At 46.1% G+C, this 18800-nt stretch overlaps 1 protein-coding gene across 3 annotated transcripts in view; it reads right to left on the minus strand.

Annotated features, from left to right (window-relative positions):
- Window positions 1-244: 244 nt before the first annotated feature.
- lancl1 (LanC antibiotic synthetase component C-like 1 (bacterial)) overlaps window positions 245-18800 on the minus strand; it is a 29227-nt gene continuing 10671 nt past the window's right edge. The window contains exons 4-11 of one of the 3 annotated variants that reach the window (XM_083758827.1): window positions 16030-16240; window positions 14050-14197; window positions 10372-10518; window positions 7034-7216; window positions 6188-6364; window positions 5259-5331; window positions 2261-2339; window positions 245-366 (exon numbers count right to left, since the gene is read on the minus strand). In XM_083758827.1, the coding sequence (XP_083614953.1) occupies window positions 2263-2339; window positions 5259-5331; window positions 6188-6364; window positions 7034-7216; window positions 10372-10518; window positions 14050-14197; window positions 16030-16240 (1016 nt within the window). In that variant the 3' untranslated portion in view covers window positions 245-366; window positions 2261-2262. Of the gene's footprint in view, window positions 367-2012; window positions 2340-5258; window positions 5332-6187; window positions 6365-7033; window positions 7217-10371; window positions 10519-14049; window positions 14198-16029; window positions 16241-18800 lie in introns of those variants that run through there. The other 2 variants (XM_083758826.1, XM_083758825.1) reach the window with 2 other exon arrangements.

Here is an 18800-nt window from a genome sequence, read left to right on the forward strand (position 1 = left end):
ATAAAATAAAAACATTCCCAAAAAAAGCAAATATGTTTATGATTGATTTAAAGACAAAATTCAATGTATTTTTTTTTTGTTTGTTTTTTTTCAGTAATCTCATGAAGAAATCAAAGAAAAAAAAGAAAAAATCTAATAAATCCCATAAATTAGAAAACAAAATGTTTAAGTAGCAGTAGTGAGAATAGCCGATCTACAAGCTGCACAGCGCGTCGCTTCGCGGCCGAGTTGTGAGCTTGTAGATCTGCTATTTCCACTTCAGTTTGGGGTTGGGGGCGGGGGGGGCGGGCGGGGGGGGGGGAGGGAGGGGGCGGTCTTCTCCAGCGTTAGTGGATCTGAAACAGTGCAAGGAGTCTCCCGGTGTGCCTGCAAGGGGAATTTATTGACAACCACACAGTATTTACAACTATACAAGTTATAGTGAAATAACTTTTAATTTACTATAGAAGTACTTTTTGTGCACACTACGTTCTACCTCGCCGTCCCGCTGAGCAGGGGGCGGGGCCTATCAGACGTCCCGCTGAGCAGGGGGCGGGGCCTATCAGACGTCCCGTGTGAAACCGTCCGGACAGAACGTGACCGACGCGTGTTTTCTGAAAACTGGCGGGTGAAAAAAGAAAAAAAAAAAAAAAAAAAAAACGCTGCTAAAAAAAAATCTGACAAAACGCAGCGGGGGGACCTTTAAGGTGGTTGCACACTGGACGCAGCAGGGGGGGACCTTTTAGGTGGTCGCACACTGGAGGCGCTTGGTTCATCGGAAAAACCCCGATGGAGAAACGCCGCTGAAAATAAAAAAATAAAAACGCGCTCCGTGTGTTTGTGGAGACCTTTACTGCTCTGAAAGGGAACGTTCTCTTAGCGACGTCTAGGCCGAGCTTTAGACGGACTTGGGGTTAACGACGCTTCGTATGATCTCTGTTAATATTAACCTTTTTAAAAAGATGCATCGTTTTAGTGATAGGATTGAGGCCTGAGGCTTATTCCTGTTGCATTCTCCCATATCTATATTTTCGCAGTTTATTAAAAACATATTCATATATGTATGTATGTATACATATATATGGACCGTCTTTATATAGCTGTTGAAACGTCTAATCTAAGCCTAGACCTACTGCTAAAAAAACATTCCGTTTTAGTCCGGTTCTAACCCATGTTTTTAGACGTCTGATAGCCTGTGGAATGCTCAGTGGGAAACCTGACCCTACCATTCTTTTGACCAGAGTTTCAATCTGGTGTCAGACCAATTTGTATCAATCTGGTGTCAGTCCAGTTTGGTTCAATCTGGTGTCAGACCAATTTGTATCAATCTGGTGTCAGTCCAGTTTGGATCAATCTGGTGTCAGTCCAGTTTGGTTCAATCTGGTGTCAGTCCAGTTTGGATCAATCTGGTGTCAGTCCAGTTTGGTTCAATCTGGTGTCAGTCCAGTTTGGTTCAATCTGGTGTCAGTCCAGTTTGGATCAATCTGGTTTCAGTCCAGTTTGGATCAATCTGGTGTCAGTCCAGTTTGGATCAATCTGGTGTCAGTCCAGTTTGGATCAATCTGGTTTCAGTCCAGTTTGGATCAATCTGGTGTCAGTCCAGTTTGGATCAATCTGGTGTCAGTCCAGTTTGGTTCAATCTGGTGTCAGTCCAGTTTGGATCAATCTGGTGTCAGTCCAGTTTGGATCAATCTGGTGTCAGGTCCCCAGTCAGTTTTTCGGCATTTTATTAACAAGATTTTTTTTTTTTTGTAATGTTCATCACCAAAAAAAAAAAAAAAAATAAGAAAATAAACAAAAAACAGACGATCTACAAGCTCACAACGCGTGGCAGTGCCCGTTAGCTTGCAGATCGGTTATTTTAGCCATTAATACAGGTCGTTGTGTCTTTGACTTTTTTAGTCTTTTTTTGTTTTACTTCGTTGAGTTGGCGCTTCGCTTTGCTTTTGGCACAACGAGGTTTTGGCAAAAACCCACCGATCTATAGATCTAATATAACCAAGAGAGACACACAGAGTGACTGGCTGGATCTATAGATCTAATTTAACCAGGAGAGACACACAGAGTGACTGGCTGGCGATGAGGAATGCGGAGCCCGCTTGGATCATGCAGAATAACGAGTGTTTTTGGGTTGTGTGTGTGTGAGAGAGAGAGAGAGAGAGAGAGAGAGAGCGCTTTATGAACGCCTCAGAGTGCAGGACGTCTTATGTTGTCCGGCGCGCGGGGGGGGGGGGGGGTGAGGTGGGGGGGGAGGGGGCGTGGCCATGATGTGGGCGGATACCTTTACACCTCAAAGGCTGGGAACTTTGATTTCATTGGTTGCAATATATCAGCCAGGAAGTAGATGGTGCCAGCCATACCTAGAGAGCAGAGAGACAAGAAGTATTATACATTTATCAGACGCCCTTTAACCCAGAGATTTAAAGGACCACTTCGCCACTTTTCAACCTATCTTCATATAATAGGTCCTCACTAATAATCATGATAAAATGGCACCATTGTCTTCTACTCCGTCTGTGTCTCATAGGAGGGCTGTGGGCAGTTCAGAAACCGTCTTCCAGTGACATCATCATTAGGCAGATTATTTTTTACAAAAATGTTTAGATTTTCATTATCGTGAGAACGATGGCTTCCATTTTCGCATTGCAACTTTTCAGGACTAGAAAGCCTGCCGTTTCTATTAGCTTGGATTCCCCATCGATGATGTCACTGGAAGACGGTTTCTGAACTGCCCACAGCCCTCCTATGAGACACAGACAGAGTAGAAACAAATTGCACCATTCTTTCAAGTTTCATGATGTGGTGAAGTGGTCCTTTAATCCAGAGCGATTTACAGTAAGCGAGAACAAATAAAACATGGCAACACATCAAATACCCTGAGGAAGGCAAACCTGCCGAAACGTTGGTTCAACAAAGTTTATAGCATCGTGACTACGAGCTGTGCGGCCTCTATTCTTAACCCATTCTGACTTGAGATCAGATTCATACGAGGTTTCCACTGGACACACACTGGTCTGATTAACCCATTCTGACCTGAGATCAGATTCTAAAAATGTCAGTCGTTCTTCGATAAAAAAAAAATATAGCAGACCTACAAGCTCCGAGTGGCGCGATATGAGCTTGTAGATCTGCTATTTTTCAATAGATAAAGCATAACATGATGCTAACACCAAAATGGGTGCCAGGTCAGAATGGGTTAAAGGGTAAGACCACTTTTTTAGTTGTTGGTTGTTTTCTTACCTTATTATGGGCAAACTATTCCATTCCATGAGTTATTTCGCTCCGTTGTGTTGTTTATTAGCAATTTAAAGGACCACTTCACCACTTTTCTTCATATAGTAGGTCCTCACAAATATCATGAAAAAATGGCAATTGTTTTCTACTCGGTCTGTGTCTCATAGGAGGGCTGTGGGCAGTTCAGAAACCGTCTTCCAGTGACATCATTGATGGGGAATACAAGCTAATAGAAACTGCAGGCTTTCTAGTCCTGAAAAGTTGCAATGCGAAAATGGAAGCCATCGTTCTCACGATAATGAAAATATAAACATTTTTGTAAAAAAATCTTGTTTAAAAATAAATCTGCCGAATGATGATGTCACTGGAAGACGGTTTCTAAACTGCCCACAGCCCTCCTATGAGACACAGACTGAGTAGGGAAAGAATGGTGCCATTTTATCATGATTATTAGTGAGGACCTATTATATGAAGATAGGTTGAAAAGTGGTGAAGTGGTCCTTTAAGAAATAACAATAGTCGCTCATTGACTTCCATTGTAACGGGGAAACGGCTCTCAAAGTCACTCTTTTAGCACATGAACGAACGCAACAAAAGCTGATTCTGACAGCTTATGACATCAGGAAAACTCATGCGGTTTTATTTTCGTCTTTTAAGATAGATTTATAGAGTTATACTATTTTAGTCGGAGATAAGACTGCAGCAGTACTACGGCGTTCCCAACTCCCAAAAGAGAGAGAGAGAGAGAGAGAAAATACGTGTGGAGTTGTCATCAACTGAGGGACAGCCAGTGGACAGTAGAGACAGGTATATCTGTCTGAGGGACAGCCAGTGGACAGTAGAGACAGGTATATCTGTCTGAGGGACAGCCAGTGGACAGAAGAGACAGGTATATCTGTCTGAGGGACAGACAGTGGACAGTAGAGACAGGTATATCTGTCTGAGGGACAGCCAGTGGACAGTAGAGACAGGTATATCTGTCTGAGGGACAGCCAGTGGACAGAAGAGACAGGTATATCTGTCTGAGGGACAGCCAGTGGACAGTAGAGACAGGTATATCTGTCTGAGGGACAGACAGTGGACAGTAGAGACAGGTATATCTGTCTGAGGGACAGACAGTGGACAGTAGAGACAGGTATATCTTTCTGAGGGACAGCCAGTGGACAGTAGAGACAGGTATATCTGTCTGAGGGACAGACAGTGGACAGTAGAGACAGGTATATCTGTCTGAGGGACAGACAGTGGACAGTAGAGACAGGTATATCTGTCTGAGGGACAGACAGTGGACAGTAGAGACAGGTATATCTGTCTGAGGGACAGCCAGTGGACAGTAGAGACAGGTATATCTGTCTGAGGGACAGCCAGTGGACAGAAGAGACAGGTATATCTGTCTGAGGGACAGCCAGTGGACAGTAGAGACAGGTATATCTGTCTGAGGGACAGACAGTGGACAGTAGAGACAGGTATATCTGTCTGAGGGACAGACAGTGGACAGTAGAGACAGGTATATCTTTCTGAGGGACAGACAGTGGACAGTAGAGACAGGTATATCTGTCTGAGGGACAGACAGTGGACAGTAGAGACAGGTATATCTGTCTGAGGGACAGACAGTGGACAGTAGAGACAGGTATATCTGTCTGAGGGACAGACAGTGGACAGTAGAGACAGGTATATCTGTCTGAGGGACAGACAGTGGACAGTAGAGACAGGTATATCTGTCTGAGGGACAGACAGTGGACAGTAGAGACAGGTATATCTGTCTGAACAGGGTCATTAAGTTGCTGTTATGTTTAGGTTTGTTAATTTATTTTCATTGTTACTGTACTGCTTGTTGTTCATTATTGTTGGGATTTTTGTTGACTTTTGTTTTGTTGTATGTACGCTTTGGCAACGTAAAACATATTTATCATGCCAATAAAGCCTTTTGAAATTGAACAGAGAGAGAGAGAGAGAGAGAGAGAGAAGGGAAGAGACGCCGCGCGCTGTCAGGCCAGGGTGGTCGGTGGAGGGGGGGGGGGGGTCAGTGGGCTTTAATGTGATTTTACCTTCAAAGAGTGAGAAGGGAGTGTCCGGGGTCCGGCAGCCATGTTTGCCATAGTTCATGCACCAATCAGCAAACTGCAGACAGAGACAGAGACAGAGACAGAGACAGAGACAGAGACAGAGACAGAGAGAGAGAGAGAGAGAGAGAGAGAGAGAGAGAGAGAGAGAGAGAGAGAGAGAGAGAGAGAGAGAGAGAGAGAGAGAGAGAGAGGAGAGAGAGGACAACCTTGAGATTGGAAACGTTTGCATGAAGTCCTACCATTTATCCATTTAATGACTGTAATGTCCTACCATTTAATGACTGTAATGTCCTACCATTTAATGACTGTAATGTCCTACCATTTAATGACTGTAATGTCCCACCATTTAATGACTGTAATGTCCCACCATTTAATGACTGTAATGTCCTACCATTTACTGACTGTAATGTCCTACCATTTACAATGCAGTCATTCATCCGACGCTCTTAATCCAGAGCTGAGCTAGAGGGGTTTGGGGTAGGGGTGGGGGTCCTGGGGTAGGGGGACTCACCATAGAGGCTCTGTAGAGGTGGTAGAGGGGTTTGGGGTAGGGGGACTCACCATAGAGGCTCTGTAGAGGTGGTAGAGGGGGTAGGGGTCCTGGTAGAGGGGTTTGGGGTAGGGGGACTCACCATACAGGCTCTGTAGAGGTGGTAGAGGGGGTAGGGGTCCTGGTAGAGGGGTTTGGGGTAGGGGGACTCACCATACAGGCTCTGTAGAGGTGGTAGAGGGGGTAGGGGTCCTGGTAGAGGGGTTTGGGGTAGGGGGACTCACCATACAGGCTCTGTAGAGGTGGTAGAGGGGGTAGGGGTCCTGGTAGAGGGGTTTGGGGGGTAGGGGGACTCACCATACAGGCTCTGTAGAGGTGGTAGGGGTCCTGGTAGAGGGGTTTGGGGGGTAGGGGTACTCACCATACAGGCTCTGTAGAGGTGCTTGGGGTCCTGGGTCAGACGGTACAGAGCCAGGAAGGTATAGGCGTTGCCCGCCACACCGTGACACAAGCCGTAGCCTTTCTTCAGCAGGCCGTAGCGCCATACCACCTCCCCGCACCAGAGGGCGTACTCCAGGTACTGAGACACGCCAAACACCTGCCACAGGAAACCACAGGAAGTTCATGGGTTAAAACAATATATACTACCTTAACGATGAAAAGTCCTGAAATGTGATTTGTGAAACGGCGTGGAACATGTTTCATCATTTATAAACAATAAAGGATCTCCCCACATTAGTAACTGTGTTTCATCATTTATAAACAATAAAGGATCTCCCCACATTAGTAACTGTGTTTCATCATTTATAAACAATTGGCACAATATGTAGAAGTATGGTTTGGCCAACCGGGTCAAGACATTGCATCTTAAAACAACGAATAACTGAAAATAGTCCATCTAAAGCTTACAACACTGTAAAATAGTCCATCTAAAGCTTACAACACTGTAAAAAAGTCCATCTAAATCTTACAACACTGTAAAATAGTGTTCAGGGCCGGCCCTGAGCAATTTGGCGCCCTAGGCCGGATTTTTCCCGGCACCACCCCCAGACCTCACCTTGTAGACCAGCCCCCAGGTAGACCACCCCCCAGTAGACCACCCCCAGACCTCACCTTGTAGACCAGCCCCCAGGTAGACCACCCCCCAGTAGACCACCCCCAGGTCTCACCTTGTAGGCCTGCAGCATGTAGACCACCCCCCAGTAGACCAGGTCTCACCTTGTAGACCAGCCCCCAGTAGACCACCCCCCACTAGACCAGGTCTCACCTTGTAGGCCTGCAGCAGCATGTAGACCACCCCGGGGGCTCCGTGACACCAGTGCACCAGCAGGTCTCTGTTGTCTCCCAGACAGGGAGGGTAGTTTCCTGAAGGGAACTTCAGGCGACAGACGTAGTCCACGCTGGGCTTCACCAGGCGATGCACCAGCTCGGCCCCGCCCACCACGCCAGGCTGGGGGGGGGGGGGGGGGGGGGGGGGGTTAAGAGCGTTACAGACAAACTGTACATTCAAGGGATAGTTCAGATTTTTGAGTGGTGCAACCACTCCTACAACCAGCTTGCAATGTCCGTGTACTTGTGTACCTGTAACTATGAGCACCAGTGGTGTGCGCATGCGTGCATCAGTGGTGTGCGCACGTACGTGTGTGTGTAGTGCCGTGCATGAACGCGCGCACACACGTGTGTGTGTAGTGCCGTGCATGAACGCGGTATGCTGCGTCGTAGCCCGGTTCCATTGTTTTTTTATGAACGGTTCCGCATCAGTCATAATTTAGCTCTGCTGTGTCTGTGCATGCATACGAGCGGCTGTGGTGACGTCACGTCACCTACACGAGTCAGTGGGAGAGGGGGATCTGGGAGAAATGAGGAAGCGGCACGCCCACATGAAGCAAGGAGCAAGCGTGTGTAACCGGAGCGAGCGAGACAACTAGAGACGAAAAATGTCTAAAAGACCGCAAACAAGTAACTTCCACAGAGAGGCAAATGCTTTCAATGCAAAGTGCATAAAATGTCAGTCCATCGTGTCATGTAAAGGTGGTTTGCACGTCGTCCGCAATGAGAAAGCGTCTCAAGTGGATGCACGGCATTAGTCTAGGGCTCACATGCAAAGTGTCCGATAGCCTTAAGGAAAGAAGCCGTGCCCGGCCCCGCAGCAACACAGCCCTCTGAGACGCCGCCGACAACGAGGCTGCTGGTCCACTTTCCCCAGGCTAGTAACATTAGATATTACTCATTTCTACTGAGCTTTTTTTTATACTTTATTGTTTAACCCATTCTGACCTGAGATCAGATTCATAACGAGGTTTCCGCTGGACACACACTGGTCTGATTAAGGAAAGAAGCCGTGCCCGGCCCCGCAGCAACACAGCCCTCTGGGGGGGAGAGGCTGATGATGAAGACGCCGCCGACAACGAGGCTGCTGGTCCACTTTCCCCAGGCTAGTAACATTAGATATTACTCATTTCTACTGAGCTTTTTTTTATACTTTATTGTTTAACCCATTCTGACCTGAGATCAGATTCATAACGAGGTTTCCGCTGGACACACACTGGTCTGATTAACCCATTCTGACCTGAGATCAGATTCATAACGAGGTTTCCGCTGGACACACACTGGTCTGATTAACCCATTCTGACCTGAGATCAGATTCTAAAAATGTCAGTCGTTCTTCGATTTTTCAAAAAATAGCAGACCTACAAGCTCGTATCGCGCCACTCGGTGGCGCGATATGAGCTTGTAGATCTGCTATTTTTCAATAGCTAAAGCATAACATGATGCTGACACCAAAATGGGTGCCCGTTCAGAATGGGTTAAGGAAAGAAGCCGTGCCCGGCCCCGCAGCAACACAGCCCTCTGGGGGGGAGAGGCTGATGATGAAGACGCCGCCGACAACGAGGCTGCTGGTTCACTTTCCCCAGGCTAGTAACATTAGATATTACTCATTTCTACTGAGCTTTTTTTTTATACTTTATTGTTTAACCCATTCTGACCTGAGATCAGATTCATAACGAGGTTTCCGCTGGACACACACTGGTCTGATTAACCCATTCTGACCTGAGATCAGATTCTAAAAATGTCAGTCGTTCTTCGATTTTTCAAAAAATAGCAGACCTACAAGCTCGTATCGCGCCACTCGGTGGCGCGATACGAGCTTGTAGATCTGCTATTTTTCAATAGCTAAAGCATAACATGATGCCAACACCAAAATGGGTGCCCGTTCAGAATGGGTTAACTGTTTATGGTGTTAATTTAGAACACGTCTGTCTGTGACAGTCTGTCTGATATTTTATGAATCACGTTAACAGTAACTAGAGCCATGAATAAAACAATCATTTTTCTCTGCACTTATTTACAAATTACTAGCAGTAGCAAATCAACTGCTTTTAAATTGGCTCTAAATTAATCGTTCATGAATATAATGTTATATTTAACCAAAAATGTACAATGACACAGATGCTTTCATGGTTCTAATGTTTTACAACCTGAGGCTAATTTTACAAATACCTAGTAGTTCTCAAAGTAGTTCATAATTTCCAAGCACTTCAAGATGTTTAAAAAAAGAGTCTACAGTACAGTAACTATAACAATAAATGTGTAGTTGCACCACTCAGTTCACACAGGTGTGATTTTTTAAACTTAAAGGACAACTTTAGTTTTTTTCAACCAAGGTTCATGTTTTAGGTTGTTATTAGATAAAGTAAAACATGAGTGTTAATCTTTTTTCATTTGCTGCTTTCTTTCGTTTTAGGGATTTTAGCTGTTTTTGACAGGGGGGCGGGGCATTCGAGCATGGGGCTAAATATGCATTTTTTAACACAATTTTATGGTGATTTCTTTTTTTATGGTTTACTATAGTCCTAATAAACGCCAGGAAATTACATCTGGCCACAGAAGATCACAGGATCTACTGAATGTGAAGGTAGCCTACTGGGGGAAGGCTTATACTGTGTGTATAGGCTCAATATGTCAGTTTGTCACATTCAATAGATCCCGTGATCTTTTGTGGCCAGATGTAATTTCCTGGCGTTTATTAGGACTATAGTAAACCATACAAAAATAAATCACCATAAAACTGTGTTAAAAAATACATATTTAGCCCCATGCTCGAATGCCCCCGCCCCCCTGTCAAAAACAGCTAAAATCCCTAAAACGAAAGAAAGCAGCAAATGATAAAAGATTAACACTCATGTTTTACTTTATCTAATAACAAACTAAAACATGAACCTTGGTTGAAAAAAACCTAAAGTTGTCCTTTAAGTATATGTGTTGGACGCTCTTGGTCGTGCTAGAGATAAACGGACAGCTGCATGGGATCCTCCTGCTGCTTAACAACGACACTGTTTTGTGCCAGACTCTTCTTATCTAAACCGACCAATCATCATGGATTTTTTCCAGGGATTCTTTTTCTTCCACAAAACTTTATTTAACAGTCAATTTGTAACGTATAGCGTTCGTTGGACGCTACGTCACTACTTCTAAAAATAGCTACACTACAGAAAACGCTACTTGGTTCAAAAGGAGCGACGCTACCGTCACGCTACTGATAAATGTAGTTAAGCTACGTAGCGTCGCTACTTGTAGCTAGGAAGTATACCTGGTACCACTCACCTTCATGAGGAAGTAGTAGATTCCGGCGAGGCCGTGCGCCGCGCCCACGTACTGCTCCTGGTACCACTCGTACATCAGAGGGGTCTGCTCCTGCACGCGGAACCTCCGGGACTGGCTGTCGCCCGACGCCAGGATGGCGTCGCTGATCTGTGGCGGAGAACACAGCATTCAGTATTTTAGCCGTTTTAGACGTGAGCGCCCCCTCCTGAGATACTTCCGGGTCCTACTTTTGTGTCGCTTTTGTGTCCCCATGGAGTTATACTGTGACGCTCCGTCGGACTAAATCTGAGACGAAAACAACCACGAAAGTCTCATTTTACCGCTTTCCTTTCCTCGCAACAACAAAGCTGCGCTGCTCTCCCAAATCTGGCTGTGACAGGCCGTCTGCCGCACATGGAATACTATCGCCATTTTATTTAATTGTGTCAACTAAATCCTCATTAATGCAAACTAGATTCAACATACTCAAGCCTGCACACATTCTAAATATGCCCCCGAAATATTTCACAGAGTAAATGGACTGTTGCCACCTTCAATAATAATGACAATAATAGTCTTTATTGTCTCCACATCATATATTTTTGTTGTCATGGACACTTGTACAAAACATTAATAAATCTACTCGAGTTGGAAGCATTAAGACCCATTTTAACCCTCAATGGCTTCCTTTCTGAAAAAAAAAAAGCAGATCTACAAGCTCATATCGCGCCACCGAGTGGCGCGATACGAGCTTGTAGGTCTGCTATTTTTTGAAAAATCGAAGAACGACTGACATTTTTTTAATCTGATCTCAGGTCAGAATGGGTTAATCAGACCCAGTGTGTGTCCAGTGGAAACCTCGTATGAATCTGATCTCAGGTCAGAATGGGTTAAATACTGAATAGGTTAGGTAACAAACAGACAACACGGAGGCTGTCTACAAAAAGGGACATAGCAGACGGTACCTCCTGAGGAGGCTCAAGTCCTTAAATGTGTCCTTAAATGTGTGTAGCAGGCTACTGAAAATGATCTACAAGCTCGAAACACCTCGCAGTGTGATCTTGTAGATCAGCTATTTTTGCTACAGAATAAGCAATGTGGCCCTCTGGAGTGAGTGTGGAACTATATAGTGTCGCAGACCCGCCCCCTTTCATGACGACGCCAGGCCCAGGAAATGAATCCCAATGCATTTTTCCTCATAGACATTTCAAAACGTATTTATTTAAAGACCTTTTAAGCGTCGTACGAAGCCAACTCGAGTCGTGACAAATCACGACAACAAACACAATATTTTGGACCAAACAAATAATTACGAAAATTAAGAAAAACAAAAAAAAAGTTGTAACCCTTGGAGTGAGTGTGGAACTATAGTGGCCCTCTGGAGTGTGTGTGGAACTATAGTGGCCCTCTGGAGTGAGTGTGGAACTATAGTGGTCCTCTGGAGTGAGTGTGGAACTAGTGGTCCTCTGGAGTGAGTGTGGAACTATAGTGGCCCTCTGGAGTGAGTGTGGAACTATAGTGGCCCCTCTGGAGTGAGAGTGGAACTATAGTGGCCCTCTGGAGTGAGTGTGGAACTATAGTGGTCCTCTGGAGTGAGAGTGGAACTATAGTGGCCCTCTGGAGTGAGTGTGGAACTATAGTGGCCCTCTGGAGTGAGTGTGGAACTATAGTGGCCCTCTGGAGTGAGTGTGGAACTATAGTGGTCCTCTGGAGTGAGTGTGGAACTATAGTGGCCCTCTGGAGTGAGTGTGGAACTATAGTGGTCCTCTGGAGTGAGTGTGGAACTATAGTGGCCCTCTGGAGTGAGTGTGGAACTATAGTGGTCCTCTGGAGTGAGTGTGGAACTATAGTGGTCCTCTGGAGTGAGTGTGGAACTAGTCAGGGCTGCACATAAGCGGTGCGCCAGTGCGCATGTCGTCAAAATAAAAAATGCGCTGTCAATCAAGCGCAGAGAAGCACTTCTGCGTACCAACAGCTGGGGTCGTCCAGAATGATAATTATGGCCAGATTACACACGAGTAAATTCTGTGGCGAGAGCATTTCCCACCGACTGCCACTCAAAGTGGCTACTGGCCAATCACAGCACGTCTTGCGAGAGTGCACTGGCCTTTGTGGCCAATCACAGCGCGTCCTTACTCAAACGAGGGAGGATTCCAAAGCCATGCATGCTGCTTGCTACTGGGAGGAGGACAGAAAAAGTTACCTGACACATTATTCTTACATTATTACAGCCAAACTCTCGTCAAAATGTCCAAGAAGCAAGCGCCATTAAGTAACTATTTTGGTGTTCCAGCGCCACCGGCTCCGAAGAGACGCCAAACGGAACCACCACCTGAACCGCACAGAAAACGTGTGTTTGCGGAAAAGTGGTTGGATGTCCGCTGGCTCCAAACTAATGCTGAGCACAGCGAGATGTGGTGCAAAATATGTCGTGAGCATCCCAATATGGCCAATAAAAACTGCACCTTTTATACAGGGATAAAGAATTTCAGTCACCCAGCTTTTATCGTAAAGTCGGGTAGTGTACATTATTTATTTTGCACCGAGGAGCCATGTGTGTCTGACTGTCTGACTCTGTGTTGACTGTGTACTGTACGTCACCTCGGCTAAAAACAAAAGGGAAGCCTGACGTATGCTTCGCCGTACGACGTGTCGTATGTTAAATTAATATCTGATCTGCAAGCTCACAACGTGTCACCTCCGCAACACGTTGTGAGCTAGTAGATCGGCTATTTAAAAAAAAAAGTATTAAGAAGTTTGTATTAGAATATGCATATAGGACTGGAATACACATGGACCTATAGCTGCAATTTGCAACTCTAGATTTTTTTTTTTGTTGCAATACTCTCCATTGACTCCCCAGTCCCCACTCATCCAATAAATATTGCTATAAGTTATTCATGCTTCCCTCTTTTATCCATCCGGCGAGACGGGTCGCCGCATTTTAGGAGCACCAAGAAACTCCTCCAGGTGCTCCTCTGAGTACTAGACCAAAAACGTTGTGTGCAGCCCTGAATATAGTGGCCTTCTGGAGTGAGTGTGGAACTATACTGGCCCTCTCCATCGTCAAAGTTGCCCACCTCTCGGTTAGGGTAACTAGACAGTGGCCTTGTGGTTAGAGTGTCCGCCCTGAAACTGGTCGGGGTTCGATCCCCAGCCGGGTCATACAAAAGACTGTAAAAATGGGACCTAATGTTCTCCCCGTGTCCCCTAGGGTAGGTACCCTCACATGTTCTCCCCTTGTCCCCTAGGGTAGGTACCCTCACATGTTCTCCCCTTGTCCCCTAGGGTAGGTACCCTCACATGTTCTCCCTGTGTCCCCTATAGGGTAGGTACCCTCACATGTTCTCCCCGTGTCCCCTAGGGTAGGTACCCTCACATGTTCTCCCCGTGTCCCCTAGGGTAGGTACCCTCACATGTTCTCTCCGTGTCCCCTAGGGTAGGTACCCTCACATGTTCTCCCCCTGTCCCCTAGGGTAGGTACCCTCACATGTTCTCCCCTTGTCCCCTAGGGTAGGTACCCTCACATGTTCTCCCCGTGTCCCCTAGGGTAGGTACCCTCACAAAAAAGTAATAACGTGTTCCTTCCACGCGCTACGTCCAACCAGGGAAACCCTGCAGTGCGATGGTGTCCAACTTAACGAGGTTGGACGTATAGTGTCCTGGCCCAGCTGCTGGTTGATGAAGAGGAGGACGTACCTGTTGGATGTACTGCAGAGGGATGGTGTCCTGGCCCAGCTGCTGGTTGATGAAGAGGAGGGCGTAGAGGTAACCTGTCCTTCCGTAGAGAAGCTCGTCTGGAAGGCCTCCTGCTCCCATCACCACCTTGTGGTGGAGCTGCAGCAGTCTGGGGGGTGGGGGAGAACATTAAATCACAAATGTGATGAAGTCAGCACATTTGGGCATATTTGGGCAAGTGGCTATGGCCAAACTAGGGGGTCTATGGCCAAACTAGGGGGTCTATGGTCAAACTAGGGGTCAAACTAGGGGGTTTTCAGGATTCTGAATCGATTCCAAGCATTAGTTATGCACGAAAAACACTCCTTGGGCTTAAAAAGGCCATAGCCGTCATCACAATCGGGGGACATTTGTGTCTTTGGCCGTTTTCAGTGTGGGTGTTTCTCGTGCAAAACTAATGCTTGGAATGGATTCAGAATGATGAAAACCCCCCTAGTTTGACATTCCACATGCTACTTAAATACATTTATGCAATTCTACCAGTTACCCTTAAAACTAAGAAAATCGCTTAAAGAATATATTTTTTTAACTAGAACTGCACTCTGTCCAGTGCATACTTGCTTGTTGCACACTAGTAGGCCATAAATGGCCAACTAGTGCGCAAGCAGAGCGCGCAAGTCCTTTCGACCGTTATAAACTGTCAAATCTCAGTATCTCTGTGAAGGAACGTTTGAAATGATTAATGTTTAACTATTTGCTAGTACCTACCTACTTTATGCATATAAAGACCTAGTATTATTAAGTATGGTTCAAGTTTCTATCTATATAAGAAATACTGTTTTATCGTTGTAGATATATTCTGGATCCCTTTTTAGTTTTTCAGAGACAAATAAATCATTGATATGTGTTGAAAAAAAGGTATATAAACTGAATTAAAATATGTTATACAGTATAATGTTTCTGTAAACGGTGGAATCTCAATATCTCTGTGAAGGAACGTTTGAAATGTCTAATTATTACGTGTAACTATTTGCTACCTATCTACTTTATGCATGTAAACACCTAGAAAAAAAAAAGTATATAAGCAAATCTGTGCCTGGTTTGCTGGGACCAAATGACCACAAATGACCATATTTCTTACGTCATCATTAAGAGCTAGTCATACACATACACACCACGTACTCTGGTCCCAGCAGATCAGGCACAATTTGCTATTTTATTTTTTACTGATTATGTATATAGTATACGTATGACTAGCTCTAAATGATGACGTAAGAAATATATATAGTATATATATATAGTATATAGGCATATACTATATACGTATACATATATACTCTATACTCTATACTGTATAAAGTGTGTAGTTGTAAGTTGATTAGCGGTATACTGTGGTTACTTTGCGCCAAAAACCGTGACAGCTGTTCCGCCATTTGATGTTTATGCAAGAAAACAGCAAATCTGTGCCTGGTTTGCTGGGACCAAATGACCACAAATGACCATATTTCTTACGTCATCATTAAGAGCTAGTCATACATATACACACCACGTACTCTGGTCCCAGCAGATCAGGCACAATTTGCTATTTTATTTTTTACTGATTATGTATATAGTATACGTATGACTAGCTCTAAATGATGACGTAAGAAATATGGTCATTTGTGGTCATTTGGTCCAGCAACACAGGCACAGATTTGATGTTTTTCTGCGTAAGCATCGAATGGCGGAACAGCTGTCACGACGAAGGAGACCGGGCGAAAACAGATGTACAGATGTAGTCACTACGACCACAAATGTCCCAAGAAACTAGCTATAGCCTAGCCACCCAGTTTGCTAGCGCTCTGGGAGAACAGAGCGGCTGAATTCTTTGTTTTGATTAGGTGGTGAACGGTGCTGGTTTGACCCACGGCTAGAAGGCTTCCTCGAAAAGACCTGTGGTAGAATGGCTGTTGATTGATGGTACCCCAGCTTTCAGCACCGGGGACCCCCTCCTCCCCCTACCTGCTCAGACACTCCTGCGCCTCCTGGGCTCTCTGCATGCGGTGGTAGACCACCGAGGCCACGGCCAGCGGCCCGGCGTCGCCACACAGGAAGGTGACGTCCTGACGCTGCGTCAGACACTTCAGGCTGTGGCAGGCGTAGTCCAGAGCCTTCTGCAGGAAGGACGACTCGGCGAACACCTCGTGGAGGTGGAGGTACAGCAGAGCGATGCCTGGGGGGGGGAGGGGGAGGGGGGGAGGGGGAGGAGCAGAGAGACTTTATAAACACACCAGAGCGATGCCTGGGGGGGGGGGGGAGGGGGAGGTGGTAGCAAAGAGACTTTATTTTATTTTATATATCTTTTTTTTTTATCCCACGATTTTGTAATCTGGTGTCAATCATCTAATGTGATCCTGGGCTCTACACACCCTCCACCAACCTAGTCCCCATATATGGGGGACAAGGGGAGACCAACCTAGTCCCCATATATGGGGGACAAGGGGGGAGCAACCTAGTCCCCATATATGGGGGACAAGGGGAGACCAACCTAGTCGCCATATATGGGGGACAAGGGGAGACCAACCTAGTCCCCATATATGGGGGACAAGGGGAGACCAACCTAGTCCCCATATATGGGGGACAAGGGGAGACCAACCTAGTCCCCATATATGGGATTAGATAGCATTTCTGTAGACTTAGATAGCATCTGATACAGACTTATAGCATGTTATGTAGACGGCACTATAATTGCATTGTATATAGTCATAGCACGCCATAGTACATATGTACTGTATAGCATAGTAGTATATATATAGCTTATATGTATAGTCTCATAATATAGATATTCCACTGTTACTTTCTTAGCTTACGCATGTTTTATGATAAATGCTTTTGTGATGTATTCCCATGCTTTTGTTCCTGATTATTGTAAATCGCTCTGGATTAAGAGCGTCTGCTAAATGCCTAAATTGTAAATTGCAAATTGAGACCAACCTAGTCCCCATATATGGGGGACAAGGGGAGAGCAACCTAGTCCCCATATATGGGGGACAAGGGGAGAGCAACCTAGTCCCCATATATGGGGGACAAGGGGAGACCAACCTAGTCCCCATATATGGGGGACAAGGGGAGAGCAACCTAGTCCCCATATATGGGGGACAAGGGGAGAGCAACCTAGTCCCCATATATGGGGGACAAGGGGAGAGCAACCTAGTCCCCATATATGGGGGACAAGGGGAGACCAACCTAGTCCCCATATATGGGGGACAAGGGGAGAGCAACCTAGTCCCCATATATGGGGGACAAGGGGAGAGCAACCTAGTCCCCATATATGGGGGACAAGGGGAGACCAACCTAGTCCCCATATATGGGGGACAAGGGGAGAGCAACCTAGTCCCCATATATGGGGGACAAGGGGAGAGCAACCTAGTCCCCATATATGGGGGACAAGGGGAGACCAACCTAGTCCCCATATATGGGGCACAAGGGGAGAGCAACGGACTTGAACTCATGCTTCCTTCATGCCTGAGTGTCCAAGTTGCTCCTTTACACCTGACAGGGGGGAGTTTCCCTGGTTGGACGTAGCACGTGGAAGGAACACGTTATTCCAACCAGTTCCTTTCCCCTCCATCAGGTGCCCCGGCTGGCCAGGGGGAGGCAGTTTAGTGCATGTTTTTTGTGAGGGTACCTACCCTAGGGGACACGGGGAGAACATGTGAGGGTACCTACCCTAGGGCACACGGGGAGAACATGTGAGGGTACCTACCCTAGGGGACACGGGGAGAACATGTGAGGGTACCTACCCTATAGGGGACACGGGGAGAACATGCAAACTCCACACAGAAAGGCCCTTTCGCCAACCCCGCCTTCGGGTATGGGCACTGATGACGCGGAGGAGGAAACACGCCGCCAGTGCCCACAGCGTCCCGAGCGGGAATCGAACCCAGGACCTTCTAGCTGTGAGGCGACAGACAGCACTACCAACTGTGCCACCGTGGCCCCTCCCCGTGCAGAGAGACTTGTAAACACCTCGTGGAGGTGGAGGTTAGAGGCCCTGGCCCGGCCCCGGCCCTAAGCCCGTTGGTAAAGTCCAGAATCGTCTCGAAGCCCGACATATTTTTATTTAATATTTCAAGCATGCGCGCCGCCGCCGCTGCAGTCGCTCTATTGGTGCACGGACGCAGCAGCTACCCACTCACATCTGCACTATCTGGCACTCTGGTGAAAAACCCATTCTGACCTGAGATCAGATTCTAAAAATGTTCTTCTACATCCTGACAGTTTTCTTGAAAAAGCTATGTTTCTGTGTCAGTCGTTCTTCCATTTTTCAAAAATAGCTAAAGCATAACATAACACCAAAAGGGGTTCCCGCCCAGAATGGGATAAACCCACATTAAGGAACAAGAAGTCAATAACACACGGACGTCACACTAAAAAGTAACCTACTTAAATATCATTTTATACAGTAGCTGCTGCACGTGCACTGTCAATCAGCGCAACGCGGACTCACGCTGCATTATAAAACATATAAAACTGCATACTCTGGGTGTGTGTGTGTGTGTGCGCGCACTCATATATAAAACACACTGGAGTCAATGAGAGCTCAGTGACCAGCTCTATTTATATATAAAATACACTGGAGTCAATGAGAGCTCAGTGGCCAGCTCTATTTATATATAAAATACACTGGAGTCAATGAGAGCTCAGTGACCAGCTCTATTTATATATAAAATACACTGGAGTCAATGAGAGCTCAGTGACCAGCTCTATTTATATATAAAATACACTGGAGT

This window comes from Protomyctophum parallelum (assembly GCF_964188405.1).
Source record: "Protomyctophum parallelum genome assembly, chromosome: 23".
In the NCBI taxonomy this organism is placed as follows: Eukaryota; Metazoa; Chordata; class Actinopteri; order Myctophiformes; family Myctophidae; genus Protomyctophum; species Protomyctophum parallelum.